We start from the raw sequence: 21,356 nt of genomic DNA, 5'->3' as shown, positions 1-21,356 counted from the left end.
CCATGCGCTTGCGGATTTTTCTGTTTGCATTTAAAATACCCAACAAGCTTTCTGGCGCCCTTGTCGGGGAACGGTAGCTGTGCTAGTTTCGAACCAAGTCGTCCGTGTATCCTTTTTCTTTTTCTTTTTTACCACACTCACCTTACCATTTTCACCATACCACATGGATTTCACTCCTATCTATAAATTCTTTGCTCCAAAGGGCGAGTTATTAGAGCAACTACCATCATCACATCCAATTCTTACAGATGGCTATGACCTCGGCCCTGATCTAATAGCCATGATTCAGGAGCAACCCTTCTCTAGGCAAGTTGATGAAGATCCATACACCCACCTTAGAGAATTCGAGCAGTTGTGCTCTTGCCGATCTATTTCCGGCATGACACAAGAAACCCTTACATGGAAATTATTTCCGTTCTCCCTTTTGGGAAAAGCAAAAACGTGGTATGCTCATTCTGTAGGAGGCGTTAATGGAAATTGGGATAAACTTCGGGACAACTTTTGTCTCGCTTTCTTCCCACTTTTTTGAATCGCTGACCTTAGAATCGAAATTCTTACATTCAAACAAAGAGAGAAGGAAACTTTAGGAGCAGCTTGGGCTAGGTTCACAAACCTTACCAATTCTGGTCCAAACCTTTCCCTGCCTGACCATATACTGTACTACCACTTTTATCGTGGTCTAAACAAGGAAGCTGCTCTTCACCTCGACATTGCTTCAGGAGGCTCATTTGCACACAAACTCATAGATGAGGGTAGAGCTATCCAAGAGAAAATCCTTGAAAATACCCCTTACACAGGCATTTATGATGAGTTTCCTAAAGAAGAAAAAGAAGTCGAGCCTGATCCTAAACCAAAAGATGAGAAACTTGCAACCGAGTTAGAAATTCCACCTGACCCATCTATTAATTTGGTTGTAGAGAAACCTTCTAATAAGGGAATGCAAAACCAACTAAGAGATGATGAACCACCACCTTTAGAGCATCCCTTTGAATTCGATGAAGATCTTTTTGAAGATTATGGAAACACCTCGAATTTTCCTATCCAAACATGACCTCTAGCAGGGACCACTCAATCCGTTCTAAGAGTAGAATCTGTTGACATAGAACACATCAAAAGCCTTTCGGCTATTCTGAGTTATGAATGGCTAACAGAAGTAGAGGTGTCTCCTGAGGTAGCTCGGATCATCACTCCTTCAACCATTCTTCTGTGCCAAATTAGAGGGTCCGCTAGGAAGGTCCACTACAATCCATATGTTGGGATAAATGTTATTTCCAAGGAGTTAGCTGACACTCTTTATCCCAACGAGTCCATAACCCCATCTCAATAACTTTTACAAAGTCCATCTGGATTAATTCTAGAAATCCATGGGGTATTAAGGGTAGTTCCTGTTAGAATCAAGGACTCTGGAATATGTCTAGATTTTCACATTTTTGACATACCGGAGATTCCTCTCTTGATTGGCAGACCAATCATGAAACTTCTAGAAGAACAACCATGAGGTCATTCAGACTTCAAGGTTGGAAATTCCACTATTGTTGTTCCTCTTGCTAGATCAATTAACACGATAGTGGAACCCAAACTTAAACCAGATCCTATTGAGGAGATCTTAATGCTAACTCAAGAGGAGATGGCCCTACCATTCTTTAATCATGAACACTTTGTTCAAGAAGAAGAAGAGTTGGTAGAACCCGTTGAGCTAGACAAAAATGAACAACCTTCACCTCCTTCGATAGAGTTAAAACCTCTTCCTTCTGGCCTTAGATATGTCTTTTTGCACAACAACCCAAAAACTCCAGTAATTATCAGTGACAAGCTTTCTGATTATGAAACACAGCAACTTGTCACTGTTATTGAAAGGCATAGATCAGCATTTGGCTACTCTCTCGAAGATCTCACGGGCATTAGTCCCATTCAATGCACTCATCGTATCCCTATTGATCCCAATTTTACACCTTCAAGGGAACCACAACAGAGACTTAACAATGCTATGCGAGAGGTTGTTAAGAAAGAGATCCTCAAACTCTATCATGGTGGGATTATTTATCCTGTGCCACATAGTGAGTGGGTTAGCCCTGTCCAAGTAGTGCCAAAGAAAGGAGGAATGACGGTCGTTAGGAATGAGAAGAATGAACTCATCTCTCAATGAATTGTCACTGGGTGGTGTATGTGTATTGACTATCGAAAACTCAACAACGCTACAAAGAAAGATCACTTTCCGCTACCCTTCATTGATGAAATGTTGGAACGGCTTGCAAACCACTCTTTCTTTTGTTTCCTTGATGGTTATTCTGGATATCACCAAATCCCAATCCACCCAGATGACCAAGAAAATACTACCTTTACATGCCCGTATGGAACTTATGCATACCGACAAATGTCGTTCGGATTGTGCAATGCTCCAGCTTCTTTCCAACTGTGCATGATGTCTATTTTCTCGGACATGATTGAGAAGATCATGGAGGTTTTCATGGATGATTTTACCATCTATGGCAAAAACTTCGATCATTGTTTGGAGAATTTAGATAGAGTCTTGCAGCGATGTGAAGAAAAGCACTTAATCCTAAACTGGGAGAAATGCCATTTTATGGTTCAGGAAGGAATACTGCTAGGACATAAAGTGTCCGAATGTGGTATAGAGGTGGACAAAGCAAAGATTGAAGTTATTGAAAAACTTCCACCTCCCACGAATGTGAAAGGAATCCATAGCTTTTTGGGACATGCAGGGTTCTATAGACGCTTTATCAAGAACTTCTCTCAAATTGCTAGACCCCTAACTAGTCTCCTAGCTAAGGATGCACCTTTTCATCTTTAGTGATGAGTGTCATGAATCTTTTCAAACTCTTAAGAAAGCACTCATCTTAGCCCCGATTATCCAACCACCTGATTGGAATCTTCCTTTTGAGATCATGTGTGATGCTAGCGATTTTGCGGTTGGTGCCGTTTTAGGATAAACCAAGGATAAAAAGCATTATGCCATATCCTACGCTAGCAAAACCTTGTCTGGACCACAGCTCAATTACACTACAACTGAAAAAGAGCTTTTGGCTGTTGTCTTTGCTATAGACAAGTTTAGATCTTACTTAGTGGGGGCAAAGATAATAATCTATTCAGACCATGCTGCTCTCAAGTACCTCCTCACTAAGAAAGATGCTAAGCCTCGTCTAATTCGATGGATTCTTCTACTCCAAGACTTTGACATAGAAACCTGAGATAGGAAGGGAGTAGAGAATTCCATAGCTGACCACTTGTCTAGGCTTCAATATAATGAAACACACGATGAGCTTCCCATAAATGACTACCTAAGAGATGACACCCTGCTTAAGATAACACATGCAGATCCATGGTACGCAGACATCATAAACTTTATAGTAAAAGGCTATGTCCCACCTGGTACAAACAAAAGGAAGTTGCTTCACGATAGTCGTTTCCACCTTTGGGATGAGCCATATCTTTTCCGAGTCTGCGCTGATGGACTCTTGAGAAGGTGTATTCCTATGGCTGAGGCTACTCAAATTATGGAAAGATCTCATGCCTCGCCATATGGAGGACACTATGGAGCATTCCGGACACATGCTAAAATTTGGCAAAGTGGCTTTTTCAGGCCAACAATGTATGAAGATACAAAGGACTTTGTCAGGAGATGCCACCGATGTCAAAAACATGGGAATATCAACTCACGAAATGAAATGCCTCTCACAAATAATCTTCAAGTAGAACTTTTCGATGTATGGGGCATTGATTTGATGGGGCCATTCCCTATATTCGGGAATTGTGAGTATATCTTAGTAGCTGTGGACTACGTGTCCAAATGGGTAGAAGCCCTACCTTGTCGATCAGCTGATTCAAAACATGCCAAGAGAATGTTCCATGAAGTAATCTTTCCTCGCTTTGGTATACCCCGGATAGTTATAAGCGATGGAGGTTCCCACTTCATCGACAAAATCTTCCGGAAGTAACTAGCCGATCATGGAGTTCGACACAACATCGCAACACCATACCATCCTCAGACTAGCGGTCAAGCCAAAACATCTACCAAACAAATCAAAAATATTTTATAAAAGACCGTAGATGAGATGGGTAAGGGGTGGAAGGACAAACTTCCTGATGCACTTTGGGCATATAGAACTGCATTCAAAACACCCATAGGCATGTCACCTTATCAACTTGTATATGGAAAAACTTGTCATTTGGTTGTAGAAGTAGAGTTTAAGGCTCATTGGGCACTCAAGAAATGGAACATGGATCTCCACCTCGCTAGCGAGAATCGTCTGATGCAACTATCTGAGCTAGAAGAATGGAGAGAGAAAGCCTACCACAATTCAAGGATCTATAAAGAGAGAACAAAACGATGGCATGATAAGAGAATCAAGCACAAGGAGTTTAAGCCTGGAGATAAGGTTCTACTATTCAGTTCAAGAGTTAAGCTCTTTGGGCATGGTAAGCTATGAAGTAAGTGGGATGGACCATACAAGGTTATTGACACTTTAACTCATGGAGCCATTACCATCCAAGACGACATAGGTAACACTTTTATGGTAAATGGTCAACGCTTGAAAATCTATCTCGAGCCACAAAACAACCTGGTAGAGGAACTTGATGTGATTGAGTTCATAGAATTCTCACATTAAGCTCTCATGAGCTCTAGACAATTACCTAACCGTTAACATGCTCCACGAGTTTTGTTGTCTATTTGGGTTGTGCAGGATTTTGAGGCTCAAGAAGAGTGAGACCGAACATGTAGGCCACAAGAGTGAACGACTATATCAACATCCAGCTTGGGGGAGGCACCCCCACGTGTATCTAGATAAGTATTAATTTTCTTTCTTGGTTTTATTTACTAGTATTCGGAAATAAATAAAAAAATGCATAACCATGAAACCAAACAAAGTTTTTCTTTTGAGTAATATACAATAGTTTTGTGTAATCCTAAGTTTTAAATAAAATAAAAAGAAAGTTTGATCCAAGTCTAGGTAATTGACAAACATGATATGAGAAGGTCTGAGCTACTATTTAACTTGTTCCAAGTTTCTCTAGAGTTCTGGAGATTTTATCTTTTGAAAATCTAAAAATTCAAAAAAAGAGAGATCATGTTTGACATAATACCTAGAGTCTTTTAAGATATAAATATTAAAACTGTGGGCACTTTCTTTGTTCAAGCCATTGTTAATTCTTGTAGTTTTGGTTGAGAGAATTATCATGCTCCAAAGATCAAGATCTTTTTGCTTTAAAAATATAAAAGATTCACTCTTCCGAAGTATTATTGCGTTAGAGGCATAGGACTATGCAAAAAATTTGATTCGAAAAAAAGAGTGAGACGAGAGGTAAAAATGGACAAGTGTCCGAAGTAGAATTAGGAGTACAAAGATACCCACCTGAGTGGAAAAAAATGGACACGTGCCCGATAGTAGAATTAGGGATACTTGGTGCCCACTTGAAAAACAGAGAAAAAAAGAGAGGGACTGAAAAAAGAAAGAAAAAAATGATAGCCCTTGGTCCCTCTAATAAGCAATATGCCAGTAAGAGATGACAAACTTTTCAAAAAGGTCAAAGGTCTTGATCTAGGAGTATGATATTCCTCTCCCTTGCTCCGAGCATTGACATAGCAAAATGTAAAGTAAGTATGCTAAAATTTTTAAAAGCTCTACTTATATATCTTTCGAGAAGAAGGCAAATGCCTCAGATTTATTTTGGAAACTTAAAAAAAAACTCCAGAACAAAGGTAAGACAGAAGAACTTGAGACATAGTGCTTGACTTGATCGTTCTGTTTTTCAATCACTTAAGACCTTAGTGATAACTTAAAAACCCTATAGTAAGAGGCACAAAAGTAACCCCTGTTTTCTTGCTGATTTTAGCTTTGCTCAGGGACGAGCAAAAGTTAAGCTTGGGGGAGCTTGTTGACGGTCCTTAAGTACCGAATATAATCATCAAATAAATAAAGAAAAGGATTCAAATGCAACTAACACCTAGACTTAGGGTTTTATCTGACAGAATTCCATGAGTTTTGGTGTTTGTCTATTTCTATAGGGGGTTATCAGAAAATACGGAGGAAAGGCCCACACATCGGGTTTACATAGAGATATTAATGTGTGCGGCAATTTTCTATCATCTAGAAGACTGCAGAAGCCACGGAAACGAACGGGAGGCCGAGCGGGCCCGGGGGCAGGGCGCTCGCCCTCCCCCCTAGGGCGCCCGCCCTGCTACAAGAGCCAATCAGGCTCCGCCTCGCGGATTATGCTCCACCGACCTAAAGGATTAAGGAAAACCGTGCGATTAATGTCGGTTTGATCCGACGGCCCACGTTCATTTGGAAGGGCTATATAAGCAGGCCCCCTGGCCCCTAGAGAGGATATCTCTTCTACAGAATCAAAGTTAGGGTTTCAATTATTTATCCAAGTAGAGAGGATCCCTATAGTTCATCTATTTCTAGTTCTAGTTCATCTAGTTCTAGTTCTAGTTAGTTCTAATTGTAATCTAGAAAATAGGGAGAGAGAAGAGGAGAGTGGAGGAGGAGCCAGATCTGTCGGATCTTCCTCAACATTGTACTTTTGCAGCAACTGGTTCGTTCTTCATCGTTCTCCAAGTTCTTCAATTCATAATTCCTGAGTTCTTTAATTACTTTTATTTACATTCAAGTTATTTATTGGATTCCCGCTTGCATCAAGTGCTCTAGTCTTTGCAACGCTAGAGTAGTAATTAATAGATTAGACGTGGTGTTTAGTCTTGCAATTACCTGGAATTGCACCCAATCCTGCGGATTGTTGTGGTAACCCTAGGGTAGTGACAGCCCTAACGGTTGACGTATTCCACCTCGTTCGGATCGGTGTTTGTAGGACCGTAGTCAGAGCTTCCTAGCCCCCTTCTCATCTCTTTCTGTGGTTAGTGTTCTGATGTCCCGAAATAAATAATCTTTGAAGTAATTCAGATCAACTAGAGAACTCTCAGGAAACTTCCTCTCTTCCCACCAAAAAATAATTATATAGTTATCCTAGGGCGATCTTGAATCTTAATTATTACACTCACGTTCCTTGTGGAAAATCGATACTCTGGAATACTCCCGAGTGAAAGCTACATCAGTATCCGTGGATTTTTCTGTTTGCATTTAAAATACCCAACACCATGCAAGAACGAAGCATATAGAAATTGATTTTCATTTTGTGCATGAACGAGTGGTGCAGAAGCTGCTCGATATTCGATTCATTCACACTGGTGATCAGGTGGCCGACAGGTTTACTAAACCGATTACAACAACAAAGTTCCGCGAGTTCAGATTCAATCTCAATCTTGTTAGTGGTTGAGATTGTGGGAGGGTGTTAGATAATGATATGTTTCCATATTGTAGAGTTGTAGTTGGAGACGTGTCCTTTAATTATTGAGAAAAGGTTTGTTGTAAACCTTGATGTAATCCTCCTATAAATATAAGGTACCGAGAGCCCAAGGGGTTCATCTCTTTCTTGCATATCTATTTACAGTTTATGTTGGTCGAAGAAGCTCAAGATGGCGTATTGCATCACAATACATAGTGCTCGAGGACTAGCTGTTGGGTTATAAATCCCTATACCCTTACGATCAGGCTTGGGCCGAGAGGATTGGCCCATTACAAGATGATTCGTAGCTTGATCCATCTACTTGGAGTTTCATTCAAAGAAGCCGGACATGGAGATCAAACAAGATCCTGGTCGGTTAGAATAGAAATTCATATCAAACTATCTATGACAATTGTAACTGACTAGAATTAGTTTCTTGATTTGTAACTTTTCCTCCGGACTATATAAGGTGGGGGCAAGGGACCCCCTCTCGTAGCTTGATCCATCTACTTGGACTTTCACGCAAGAAAGCCAGACGTGCAGATCAAGCAAGATCCTGGTTGGTTAGAATCGAAATTGATATCGAACTATCTATGTGTCGGCGTCTAGACTCGTCGTCTAGGCACTAACGAGTGATAAGTCTGCGTGCCCTCCTATACCCGAATGGTGATGCAAGTGGAACATAGAGAGTTATATTGGTTCGGGCTAATTGTGCCCTACGTCCAGTGTGAGAGTCGGAGTCTGTATTGCCTTGCACCTGAGAGTGCTTGTAGTAGGGGTGTACAAACTAGTTGCGAGAGAGGGCTAAGTCCCAAGTCTCGACTTTATATAGTGGACAGAGCGGTACTTGCCACTCTGGGATGTGTGTGTGGTCTTGCTTTGAGTTCTAATGTTGTGAGCCTGTCTTGGATGTGTGCCCTGGCTCTCCTTTTATAGTATCAAGGGGCCACAGGATTCTTACATGTGTTGACTGGTGATCTACTTCTTGTAAATGGTGAATGCCACAGTTCCGACCCTGTGGAGGCTTGCCCATCTCATCATTGGGGCATGGCTAACAGCATGGTTGCTCCTGTGGGGGGCGCCGAGCCCTGTTGAGATCGTGGGGGTCGGGTCGGTGATACTGTAGCGTTGTCCTGTAACAGTAAGAGAAGACAGCCACAGTGACGCAGGTTAATCTCCTCCATACCTCTTTTACTGTGAGGCGGTACTTCACAGTGAAAGAGGTAAGGCTACACAGTGGTCGGGGTGGTTGGAATAGTCGCTGCCATGTCCTGCCGTAGCATGGAGGTCATAGCGTATGTTACATCGAGAGTACGGCCATCGTGCGTTGGAAGCCTGGCTCCGAGATGAGGGCTCGTGTGAGGCGCCGTTTGCGCCCGAGCCCAAGAGGGGTCGGGCGAGGCGGAACTTGCGCCCGAGGCCAAGGGGTCGGACGAGCCGTAGCTTGCGCCCGAGGCCAAGGAGTCGGGCGAGACGGAACCCGCGCCCGAGCCCAGGTAATCTCAGGTGTTTGCCTTATCTTTTTTTTGCGATTTTTATTCCTCTGATTTGGGTATCCCTCTATATGGTACCCAACACTATGACAATTATAACTGACTAGAATTAGTTTATAGATTTGTAACTTTGTCCCCCGGACTATATAAGGTGGGCCAAGGGACCCTCCTCTCGACTCATCTAATTATGCCTCATATCATTATAATTAGACACAGAACGTAGGTATTATGCTCTTACGGTGGCCGAACCTAAATAACATCTTTGTCTATGTCTTGCGTCACCATCTAGTTCGTAGCTTGCGCATTTGTGTGCCGACAATCTACTACTTAGGCATACCGACAGGATAGTGCCTGTGAATCGACAAATCAAATCTCGAGCATACGAAAATTCCCATCTTTGCTCTTCATAACAAACATCCAAAAATAACGAGTAAAATCGTCAACTACCACTGACGTACAAATTTATTTGAGTATTCTCAGGACGTCATGTAGAAGACAAATTTGGTGTAGGAGTTTCTCCCCGGCCCATTGCATCCACTTGTGCCACTGCACATTGCATACATATATATACGTAATTTATTTTCCCATTACGACTTCTTTGTGTTACTATTTAATTAGTTCACTTGGTCTGTATATATCTAGCTTTTAAGTGAGATGTATCCATTTTGGATCATCCACTGCATACTCCAATGGTTATTGACATTCTTGAGCGTCCAATAGGACCATCCAAAAGTAGCTCGCCCGTATACATCCTGCTGCACTTGCGCAAACCTCTGGTAGTCCGTCTTATTCGCACCTTGCACGTCCCACTCGGCTACCCACTCCCCTGTAATAAATAGTAGTAAATTACGTACAAATCAAATATACATAGGGCACTCACAATGCAAGACTCTATCATAGAGTCCAAAATAATTAACTATATTTATGTTATTTTGCTAATGTGGTAGCATATTTATTCAATAAAGAGGTATAAAAAATAAGACTTCAAGTCTTATTTAGACTTTAAGTCTACATTGTTCGAGTTAATAAATAATTTTAGACTCTATAATAAAGTTTGCATTGTGAGTATATGTGCCACTGCAAATAAGTTTAATGTACCTTGAGATTTATATGCTTAATTAATTAACTATAATAATTCATAAGTCTGAAGGTACAATAGAAATTTTGTACTGAAGTATATTATATTATATATTCACTGTATAGATCTAGAATTGTAATAAATTTAGATTTTTATTTTATTATTTTTCAGCGACTTACTATGTTTTTTCAAAGATTCACCGTTAGTGTAGCAAAACCACCGTGCAGAACCGCTTGAGCGGGTTATTTAACCGGTTTTGGAAAGTTCAGGGGTAGAAAATCCGATTTTATAGCTTAGGGATAAAGTGGTCCACTATATAGTTGATGAAGGGGTTATGTAGACTTTTTTCGCAAACACAAGTGTGCCAGCAAAGTGGTCGGCGTTGTTAGCGTACCCACGAACGTGAGAGGGCGTCCATTCTGGTTGGTGACGGTGGCGATGTCGGTGGAGCGGTTGTTCCTCACGAAGTCGATGTTCTGCTCCACCGTGAGGCTGTTGAAGACGCTGCTAAACAGGTTGTAGTAGTGCACGTCGAGGACGGCGCCCGAGAAGCCTCCGGCGAACTGGAGGAGCTCCGTCGCGTCTGCGGATAGCCTGTTGGACATGATCACATACGCCGCGGATGTGTGCCGCCGCACGGCGTTGTAGCCTTCCTGGTAGTACTTGGTCAGGCTGGACAGGGTGGCGCCCGGCGCCAATGGCTCGTTCAGTAGCTCCACTGCCAGGAGGCTAGGGCTGCTCGCATACCTGTACACATATATACATCCAATAAATGATCGATCGATACTACATTAGTAATAACCAAAACGGCAAATAAAAATAATGGGTTTATTTAAATTGCTAGTACTAGATTTTATTTAATTTATTTATGAATCTGATCGACGTAGTACGACCTTGACGCGAGGAAATCGATGACTTGCACTGTCTGAGCGATGTTTGCATCGGTGGTGCCCCACTCCTGCGACCCGTCTCTGGTTGCGCTGTGCTCAAACGGGTTCTGTGACCCCGGTGCAGCGTGCAAGTCCACAATAACACCCAACTTGTACTTCCTGTGCATGTGCATGTGCATGCATGCGTTGTTCAGTTATATATTGATTGAATTCTAGAGAGATACGAATGGAATGATGATATATATACATCTCATCATGTACGTAGTAGTATACTCTCCCTCGGTATATATATATATATACTTACTCTGCCCAGCTGAATGCGTTATCCAAGGCCTGGAGAGATCCTCCAACGAAAGGATGTGGAGGGTAGGGGTCACTGGCAATCCACCATCCCACTGGGATTCTCACCGCGTTCAGTCCGCTTGATGCGACGAAGCTAAAGTCGCTCTCATTTATGTATGTGCTCCAGTGGTTCTGAAATAAACAATCAACACAAGCAAGGAGCAGATGACTAGTCAAAGCTGAGCTGAAAGGGTACTATTAATCGATAATAATAATAAAAAAGGGAGTTTTTAATAAAGTAAGGTTCAGTCGGGATCGACACATGCCAAGCAACCTAATTAATAAGTACTCCCTCCGTCCCAAAAAGAGTGATGTTTTTGACTTTGAGATATTGCGTTTGACCGTTCGTCTTATTCAAAAATTTTATATAAATTACAAAATAAATTAATCATGACCAAAGTATCTCTAATGATAAAATAAGTCTTAATAAAATATATAATATTTATGTAAAAAATTTAAATAAGACGAATGATCAAATAAAATGTCTGAAAGTTTAAAACGACACTCTTTTTAGGACGGAGGGAGTATACGGCAAGTGCATGTGTGCCGGTCCCCTGCCCGCGGTTTATTATTGCATATACATAATTCAACCATGCATGCTAATGAAGCCTTACCCTGAGTACTTGTGTCGCCTCTGTTATGCCATAGCCGTTGCATATCTGGTACTCCCCTTGTAAGCCGCCCACATTATTCGTCAGAAAAACTGATGGGTCATCGTCACCCCAGTCTGTGTCCTCTTTGTGGTCTGCTGTCACCGATTCCATGGTCTTGGCCTACATATATTGGAAATTGGAGAAAAAAAAACTGAAATACAACTAGAAAAGTTCAGATGAACATGACAGGATAATATATACTATTGGCTTTGAACATAATATAATTCTGACTTTGATCCTCATTAATTATCAGCAGGGTAGTAGCAGTACGCCACTACGGCACTACTAGCCCACTTGTTTGAGGCCTGGTTTAGTTCCAAAAAACATTTTGGTTCGGGCTACTAACTAGGCTCAAAAGATTTATCTCGCGATTTATAAGCAAACTGTTTAATTAGTTTTTATTTTCATCTATATTTAATGCTGCATGCATGTGCCGCAAGATTCGATGCGATAAGGAATCTTAAAAAGTTTTTAATTTTTGGGTGAACTGAACAAGGCCGGAATCAAATTGGATCTTAATTAGACTAACAGAGTTAATTTTTGTGCTAACTACAGGTTATTCTACTCGCCTTCCATTCCAATACGGTGTGGTCTTTCTTAACACTGTCTCCAAAACAAGAATTTGATTCCTAATTTCACCTATATATGCTATATTCTTTCGTAGAAAACAAAGTTCTAATAAGCCTTTGAAACGGTTTATAATAAATGAAAATCCAACAACTATATAGTTTGTGTGAAACAAAATTTATACCAAATTAAAGGTGGGGCCAACTGTTGTTTACAGTCCAGCTAGATTTGGATTTTGAAATATGTGGGGATCCTATATATATTTTCAAATGAACCAAGTACCACATGAAACATTAGGTTGAGATCATGTTTATGAAGATATAATTTGGACCGTAAGGTAATTTAAGCTTGCTCACCAGTAACTAGTCACGCGCAGAATGTTAGACTCTCCAGTTGTTCTGACCTCCGTGGGCCGGCACAAATCGCCGTCAGCGCACGAATCCAAATTTATATAGCATACCAAATGTGACTTCGCGGAACGTACGTAGCTAGCAATGCGCGACATAGTATAGGCCGGCCATATGCGTGCAGGCAACTTGGTGTCCTTGCACATGCAATTGCCCAATCCTAGTGGCTGTTTAATTACCTGCAAGAAGAGGCCATTGGGCGCCCTGATGCGCACTCGGCTCTTGTCGCTGTTCCAGCGCACGAGCTGGAACGTCTCCGAGGGCCCCGGCGTGTTGGCCGTCGCCACGACTCCGGCGGTGCTGTTGACGCCCACGAACTGGTTGCCGAAGACGCGCAAGTTGAACGTGGTCTCGTTAATCCTCCACAGCTGCAGCATGCGTCGTTTGGTTAAATCCTCCACACCCAAGCTACATATGCACAGTTCTGACCAACCATCAACTGATTAATATAGGGGTAGTAATAATAACAACCTTGAAGGTCTCCCAGCCGGACGCCTGGACCCGGTCGGCGAGGATGGCCGCGCCGCCGCCCTGGTCAGCGACGAGGTACCTGTTCTGTGTCACGGACTTGAACTGGAGCTGGGTGCCATCCTGTACAATTTGTTTGGAGGCGGACGTTATGTACGTTAATTAATTAGTTGCAGGATTCAGCAATGATAGTAGTAGTTAACATCGTCATCTATATATGCAGCAGTGGACTACATATGGTGGTAGGGCGATGATCATTTGCATTTTGCAGGAATCATTTACAGCAAGAAGAAATTAAGGTACCAACCAGTAGGTCTTTGTTCGGAATGTCATCGAAGAGGGATGGCAATATCCAGCCCTCCGTCAGGAGCCAGCCGCCGAGGTTCACAGCGCGGATGGGAAGCCCCGGCGCCACCAGCGTCCTCCTGGCATCGGACCGGGGGAGGAGCCACCAAGAGCAAACGAGGAGGAGGAGAAGCGCGAGTCGCACGCGGCAGAGGAGATGGGTCTCCGCACTCGTCATCGTGCAGATGACCACGAAACTAACCATGACACTCGCCTATATATATATACTCCGTCCGTCGGTACCTAAAAAACTATTACTCCGTCCGTACCTAAAAAATCTGAAGTTCAGATAGAAATTATGGTAACTAAAAAGTGAGTAATTAAAAATAATCTTTCAATTTTACTCTTATTAAATAGCCCTACCGATATTCTATATTCTATAGTCAAAAAACTTCCGTAACTTGATTGATTTCTCTTGAGTAGTCCAAGGTTGATGGGCAGGGTTCAAGTCCTCTGGCCCCATATTTTTTTCCTTCACTCACAAATTTGCATGGCCCAAGGAAAACTACATGCTTTGGATGGTCGGTAATTTTCTTCTTATCATCAGGAGAGAGGACCTGCTCAGTATAGAAGACCTATGCAGCACGGTTAGCTATTATCCATGGCTCATCTTTGTAGCCTACCTTGCTTAGATCTAGAAATCTAACCCCATAGTTGTCCACTGTGACATGTTTGTCTTCAACCCATTGACACCGAAATATAGAGATTTGAATTATACCATAGTCTAGTTCCCATATGTCCTCAACGAAGCCAAAGTAAGTTGTTTCCTCACCAGTTTCAGAGTCTAATGCGTCGCATCAAACACCACTATTTTGTGCCATGCTCTTTTGGTCCTTGGACTTGGTACAGAACGTGAAGCCACTAATGTCATAGGTTTACCAAGTCGTGACCTGGCGTGATGGCCCAGATGCTAAGACCTTGATGGTGCGATCCTCGAGTGTTTCCCCAACTGGATTGTCCTACTCCGTTAGCCATGGGGTGAATTGATTCTTATGTTCCTTCATTATCCATTCATCCATGTGCCCATGATTATGTTTTTAAAGCTCCTTAATGTGTAGATTGATCAAAGGCTCTATTATCGAGAGTTGATGCATGAGACTGTGATGTGCTTTGAGGAGTGAATTGTAATCTTTTGGGACGTATGATTTCTTTCCCATCCTACCTCTTCCATTCAGCCTACCCTCGTGTCATGACGGAGGCAAACCTATTGCAACCTGGTCTTTTAGGACCCTATTGCAGAATAGACCTCCAGACTCTATGGCCTCTTCGGTTAAGTACCCCTCTACTATAGACGCCTCTGGACGAGCACGAGTTTGCTTCTTTTCTCTTCTTTCCAAAAACAAATTTGAGATTGTTGACTATGCTGAAAACTCTATTGCCTTTACGGTTACCTGATGGAGCAGTAGACTGTAGTTCACTATTATTGTCAAAGTACTTATCCATCTTTTTCTGCCGGTACCTGTGTCCTTTTGATAAAAAACGTCGGTGCCTCATGTACATTATCTTCTTAGACGCAGTTAGGGACACGTAAGCGGTGCCATCTATGCAGACCACACAACCAAGCTTTCCCTTGAACTGCCCTGGTAATGTAAAGAGAGCAGGGTAGTCATTAATGGTAACAAAGATAATTGCTCTCAGTGTGAATGATTCTTTGCGGTACTCGACCAACATTTGAACACCTGTTTCCCACAGTATCTTCATGTCCTGCATTAAGGGCTCCAAGAAAACATCTATATCAACTCCAGGCTGTGTAGGTCTAGAGATAAGGATGGTTAGTAAAAGATACTTTCGCTTCTGCATCAACCATGGAGGGAGGTTGTAGATGGTGAGGATTATTGTCCTTGTGTTGTGCTAGCTACTCCTCTCAGCAAATGGATTCATTCCGTCAGTACTCAGCGCAAACCTAATATTCCTTGGTTCATTAGCAAGTGGTTTTCATTGAAATCTTTCCACTGCTGGCCATTAGCTGGGTGCCAAAGCTTCCCATCGTCTTTGTGCTCATCAGAAGTATGCCTGCTCATAAGTTGGGCATCCTCTGGGTTAGCAAACAAACACCTCAAACGATCAACCACAGGAAGGTACCACATCACCAAAGCAGGAATCTTTTTATGCGCATAATAGTCTACTTCTTCCTTTTCTTTGTCGGTGGGTTTTGAACTACTCTTCTAGGTCTTTTGTTGGGCCTTCTTTCGTTTTTTCCCTTAGGCACAGAGGCAACACACTCTTCCTCTATGTAGTCTTTATTTATCTTATACCTACTTGCACCACACTTGGGACAGCTGTCCAACTCCCTATAATCATCGCCTCAATATACGATATAGTGATTTCTACAAGCGTGGATCTTCCCAATACCCATTGTGAGTCGACTGATTAGCTTCTTTGCATAATACGTGTTACCAGGCAGTTGGTTATCCTTAGGAAGCATGTCTGCGATAATGCTCAAGAACGCATCAAAGCCAGCATCAGCAATACCACATCTAGCTTTGCACACCAACAACTTTAGCACAGACCACAGCGTCGTGAACTCTTTGGTGCAACCCTTGGACTCATCATACAAAGGCTCTACTCCTGCCTTCATTAGGGCCTCCATACCTTTCATCAAGAACATTGATGGATCTTCCGCATGACGACGCAACATTGCCTCTAGAAATTCTGCATCTTCTGTAGCCATGTTAGTTTCGGTGCCATCTTCATTTTCGCCAGCAAAACCATGATCAGGAACATTTGGCACAACATGTTCAGTGGCTAGACCATCGGTATCAGGTTGTTGTGTCTCATGTATGAACTCAAACCTGTCAACAATTCCAGTTGTATAAGGCGTAGAGCTACCCTCTCCATGCTTTGTCCAAATCAAGTAATTCTTCATAAATCCTCGACGGACCAGATGAGTAAGGATTTGTTGAATGTCATCAGATACAACAGGATTTCTACAATCCATGCATGGATATTGTATGTGGGTCTTTTTTGTTCTTGAAGAATGGTTTTTAGCAGCATCAATAAACCTCTGGACCTCAGTTATGTATGATGGATCTAGTCTTGATAAATTATACATCCAGAATGACCTCTCCATCACTACCTGTAAAACATCATTCATGATCTAAGGTTTACAAAGGATTTATCTACGGTTTATTAGCTAGGGTTTATGGTTTAGCTTGAGATTAAAAAAAAACCTAAGTTACATAAGTAAAAAAAATCTAAGTACATAACATAATTATAGAAACACACAATTCATTAGAAATATATTGATGTGAAAAAAAAATTAATTGAGAAATAAGGAGAGATATTGAAGTAAAAAACCAAAGTACCACATAATTGAAAAAACCAAATCTACATTTCTCTCTCTACATAAATATACAAGAACACACCATTGATTCAATCTTACATTTCTCTCTGTAAAATTGAGAAGCAATCATGAAAATGGAGAGAGGAGAGGCATTATCCAACCATATTAAGCAACCTCATCTAACCATATCAACAAATAAAGACAAGAAGCTAGCTATTATTCTCTCACTCATGGAACACACATACATGTGGATAAATAAACTGAGAAATTTATAGAGAGAGGGAGAGACATAATTAAAAAACCTAAGTATAGCATAACTATATAAACACAACATTCATTATAAATAGATAGATGATGTGGAAGGTGATAATAAAAAACCTAACCACCATATAATTAAAAAATAAAAAATCAACAATTATCTCTCTATAAATATACAAGAACACACCATTGGTTTAATCTTGTAAAAACTAGCTAAATTGAGAAGCAAAACATGTTGAGAGGCATTATCCAACCATATTAAACAATCCCATCTAACCATATCAACAAATAAAGATAAAAAGCTAGCTATTCTTCTCTCTCTCACTCATGGTGAAACGCTAGATCAAAAAAGTGGCTTAAATTGACCTAGAATGAGCAATTTGAGACAATAGGGACATAAACTAACTTTTTTTAGCAATCTCCTTCCCAGGAATGAAGATCAAAACCTTCCCCTTGTATTTTGAGAAATCTAGACCTCCAAAATCACCCCGGTGCGAGATACTATTCTGGTCGGGGAGGAAGAAGGGGTATTTATACAGAGATACCATAGGCGGACAACCACCTGTGAAAACATTTTGCACAGATGGCTGACTTAAGGCAACCACCAGTGTAAATGCACCATTTACACTGGCGGTTGGCTTAAGTCGACTGCCTGTGCAAACTGATTATCACAGGCGGTTGTCTTAAGTCAACCGCCTTTGTAAATGGAGCATTTACATAGGCGGTTTGCTTAAGCCAACCGCCTATGATAACCAGTTTGCACAGGCAGCTAGGATCTCAGACACCGCTCCATTTATACCACATGCGCGTCGTAACTGGAACCGTCTATGGTATAAAAATAGAGCGCCAGCTATGAGCCGCATTGTATGCTAAGGACGGCAATGTTTGTTGGGCTTGCCCGTGTTTTTTTTTCGTTGCTTGGCGCCCTGCGTGCTTTTTTTTCTATGGCTGACGCTTCGCATGCAGCATCATTACTCGTTGAGCGACTTTACTGCATGGCCCACCGTCGCGTTGTGAATGGCCCACAATAGATCGGGAGAGATCCATGACAGTGAGGCTAGTGTCCGTGGAGAGTTTCATAGCGTTGTTTGTAAAGTAGTCTGTCATGTGAAATGAAATTAAAAATTTGGATGAAACATCCACTCTCAATGGAGAGTTTCATTTTAGGGTTTCATAGACATTTAATTTCAAGACTCATGGAAAGTTGGTAATCGTGTCAAGAGAATTTCATTTAGATGAAATTCATTTCTTCTCTCTCTTCTTAAATACACTGTCATGTCACCTAAAATATTTATGTGGCAGCTTATTTAATGTGAATAAAACTCAAATGAAACTCTCACTGAGACTGGTCTGGGTATCTTCGAGAAGCACGGTAGGACCATTAATGATTGACCAAAGCTTCGATGATTGTAATTCTATGCGAATTCCAAGTCAAACATTTGAACGCTTTAACGACGCGCATGCTTAATCGTCCAGAACCGGCCACAAGTTAGGCTGATGCGGTCTCTGGTATGTACTCGGTCATCTGTTCGGAGATCGTGGATCTTTGAATTCCCGGTCTACCTTTTTGTTTTGTCGGTCTAACTTAATTATATCTCAAGCATGCTATCCACTTGATATGTCATATGTCTAGCTAGTTGACACTAGTAGAAAAAAGCTTGCAGTTGTAAACACATTTTTAAAGGCGTTTTTCGTAACCACCAGCGCTAGGGGCTAGTAGAAATAAATTTTTGCACTGCGGTTAACTGAGAACCGCCTGCAGAAATCTATTTTTGTGTGTTTGCTAAGACAACCGCTATTAAAATAGATTTACACACGCGGTCTCTTAGCCTGTGGAACCATTTTTCTAGAAAATATGAAATTAACTTTTAAAAGTAAAAAAAAGATTTTAATCCCAAGTACGGGTTAGGCTAATCGCTCGCATCTTTTCGTTTAAAATCGCGTGCTATGCAGCCGGTGGGATTCAAACCCCAGTTGTGTCTATATTAGAGTTTATTAGTTCCCCACATATATTATCCTAAACCAAGCATACACTGATTGCTTGAGACTCTAAACAAATTTAAATGGAAAAGGTATCAACTATAAAGTTTCATAACTTTTCAAGATCCAGAACTTTTATATTGGTAGTTTCTCCATTCGAGGTCATTTACAAAATTTGAATTTTAAATTTAAGAAATTCAAACGTAGTTTTCGACGACGAGATGATTTTAAATGAAAAAATTATCAACTACAAAATTTCACAACTTTTCAACAAACAACTCCCTCTTCCTTTCATCTCTTTGTGTCTGTGATTTTAGTGAGTGCAATTCGTGAGCAATCCAGTGAATGATTTCTAACACATTATCACCACGAGTTCTACCGAGCTAAGAGCTAAGGTAAGAAGGTAAGAAATTGATTCACTTTATACTCACCCTGGTACTCTCTTGTTCATGAACAAACACATACACATACACGAAAGCATGAGCACACAAGTTGATCCACTGTCGTCCTGAAGACGTGCACGCGCGATGTGAACATCGTGGCTCCTAACGAGACATGACAGCACAACTAGCCTCCAAGGGCGCAACCGGCACCCGGCTCGGCCGGCGCACGGCCACCTGGCCCCGGTACGACCCATGCTAGGTTGGCCCGGCTCCCAGAAGCGATCATGGGGGCGCGGCCACCTAGCCAGGCGCAGGTGCGGGGACGCGGCTGCCCAGCCAGCCATGGGCTCGGGGGCGCGGCGACCCAGCCAGCCGCGTGCACGGGGGCGCGGCCACCTAGCCAAGCGCGGGCGCGAGGGCGCGGCCGCCCGGCCAGCCACGAGCACGGCGGCGCGGCCACCCAGCCACGCGCGGGCGTTGGGCACGGCCACCCCGGCCTCCGGACTTGGGGCTGGCATGGATGCAGGGGCCGGCCTCCACCTCCTGCTACTTTCTGTCTGTTTTCCTAAGAAGAAAGAAGACAGGGTGGAGAAAGAAAGAAGGGGAGGAGAATGAGATAGGGTTAGGGTTTACCCTAACCATTTATATGGGCAGTGGGTGAATCTGGGTCTTCAGTCATGACAGACGATCATAGTTGATTGGGCCTATCAGGCCAGCCCATTAAGGATGAATTTGGCCCATTTAGCCGATTTAGGATGAGCAGCGTATATTATTTATTATTTGCGCAACATAGTGGCCTGAAGCCCACTATAATACAAAAATGCATGGCCCAAAGTCTGTGAATTATGTGCGGTCTGAAGTCCGCCATATTTATTTATTTATTATTATTATTATCATTGTTATTTATTTTCTGTAATTATTTATTGCATTTAAATTTTATATGTTTACTATATTGCAATACTTAATATTTATTTATAAAGTAATCCTGAAGATTACACCTGGGAAAATTATATGGTCCTGAAGACTATATTGAGTCGTAATCCTGAAGATTACGCACCGACATCTAATCTTGCGTATTAATTATGCAGGCATATCGAACATCGCAAAGAGGGATTTTGAGATGCTTGCCATGGATGGCAGTAACTACCTCACTTGGGCAACCGACATCGAGATCAGACTAGACGACATGGGTCTTGATCATACCATTGTCCAGCCTAAAGCCGGCAAGGATGAGCGCATAAAGCAAGAAAAGGCGAAGGTGTTGCATCAATTGTGACACCACCTTCACCCTGACTTGAAGTACGAGTACATGACAGAGAAGGATCCACTAGTCTTGTGGAAGTCCCAGAAGGACCGCTTCAGCCAGCAGCTAGCTATTGTGCTCCCCAGAGCACAACAAGACTGGATCAACCTACACTTCCAAAACTTCAAGTCTATGGCTGCGTACAACTGTGCCATGCACAGAATGACCAAACTGCGTCTATGTGGCAAGAAGATCACTGACGCTGATATGATCGAGAAGACCCTGTCCACCTTCCATCCTAGCAACATAGTACTTCAGCAGTAGTATAGAAACTAAAGGTACACCAAGTACTATGAGTTGAGCGAAGTACTATCCATTACCGAGCAAGAGAATGAGGTTCTCATGAACAATTACTCTGCCCGACCCACTGGCTTGATAACTATGCCTGAAGCACATGCCAATGTTGCTGAGAGTTCTAGCAACCGCAAAAGGGGCCATGGAAGGGAAAGTGGAAGGGGAAGAAGGGTGCCATGTTCAAGGTCAAAGAAAAGGGAAAAGCCAATGGTAGGTTTGACCCCAAGAAGGAAAATGGTGACCACAGTGGGGAAGAGCAAGGCGAATGCGATAGATGTGGAGCAAAGGGGCATTGGTCCGATAATTG

The 21,356-nt window shown here is 42.2% G+C and overlaps 1 protein-coding gene across 1 annotated transcript; it reads right to left on the bottom strand.

Annotated features, from left to right (window-relative positions):
- Positions 9,179–13,754, bottom strand: LOC8066522 (probable glucan 1,3-beta-glucosidase A). The gene is made up of 8 exons (XM_002464659.2): positions 13,511–13,754; positions 13,207–13,326; positions 12,915–13,103; positions 11,723–11,881; positions 11,071–11,240; positions 10,770–10,925; positions 10,271–10,623; positions 9,179–9,624 (listed from the first exon to the last, which is right to left on the bottom strand). The coding sequence occupies exons 1-8, from the start codon at positions 13,751–13,753 to the stop codon at positions 9,437–9,439; spliced, it is 1,578 nt and encodes a 525-aa protein (XP_002464704.2). The 5' UTR covers position 13,754; the 3' UTR covers positions 9,179–9,436.

This window comes from Sorghum bicolor, chromosome 1, assembly GCF_000003195.3.
Source record: "Sorghum bicolor cultivar BTx623 chromosome 1, Sorghum_bicolor_NCBIv3, whole genome shotgun sequence".
Classification (NCBI taxonomy): domain Eukaryota; kingdom Viridiplantae; phylum Streptophyta; class Magnoliopsida; order Poales; family Poaceae; genus Sorghum; species Sorghum bicolor.
This window is presented reverse-complemented; position numbering and strand designations above follow the sequence as displayed.

Coding starts and splice junctions, on each gene's coding strand:
- LOC8066522 (XM_002464659.2), bottom strand. CDS start 13,753: ATGGTTAGTTTCGTGGTCATCTGCACGATGACGAGTGCGGAGACCCAT. Junction 13,327..13,510: donor TTCCGAACAAAGACCTACTG/GTTGGTACCTTA, acceptor CAAATTGTACAG/GATGGCACCCAGCTCCAGTT. Junction 11,241..11,722: donor AGGCGACACAAGTACTCAGG/GTAAGGCTTCAT, acceptor TGTTTATTTCAG/AACCACTGGAGCACATACAT.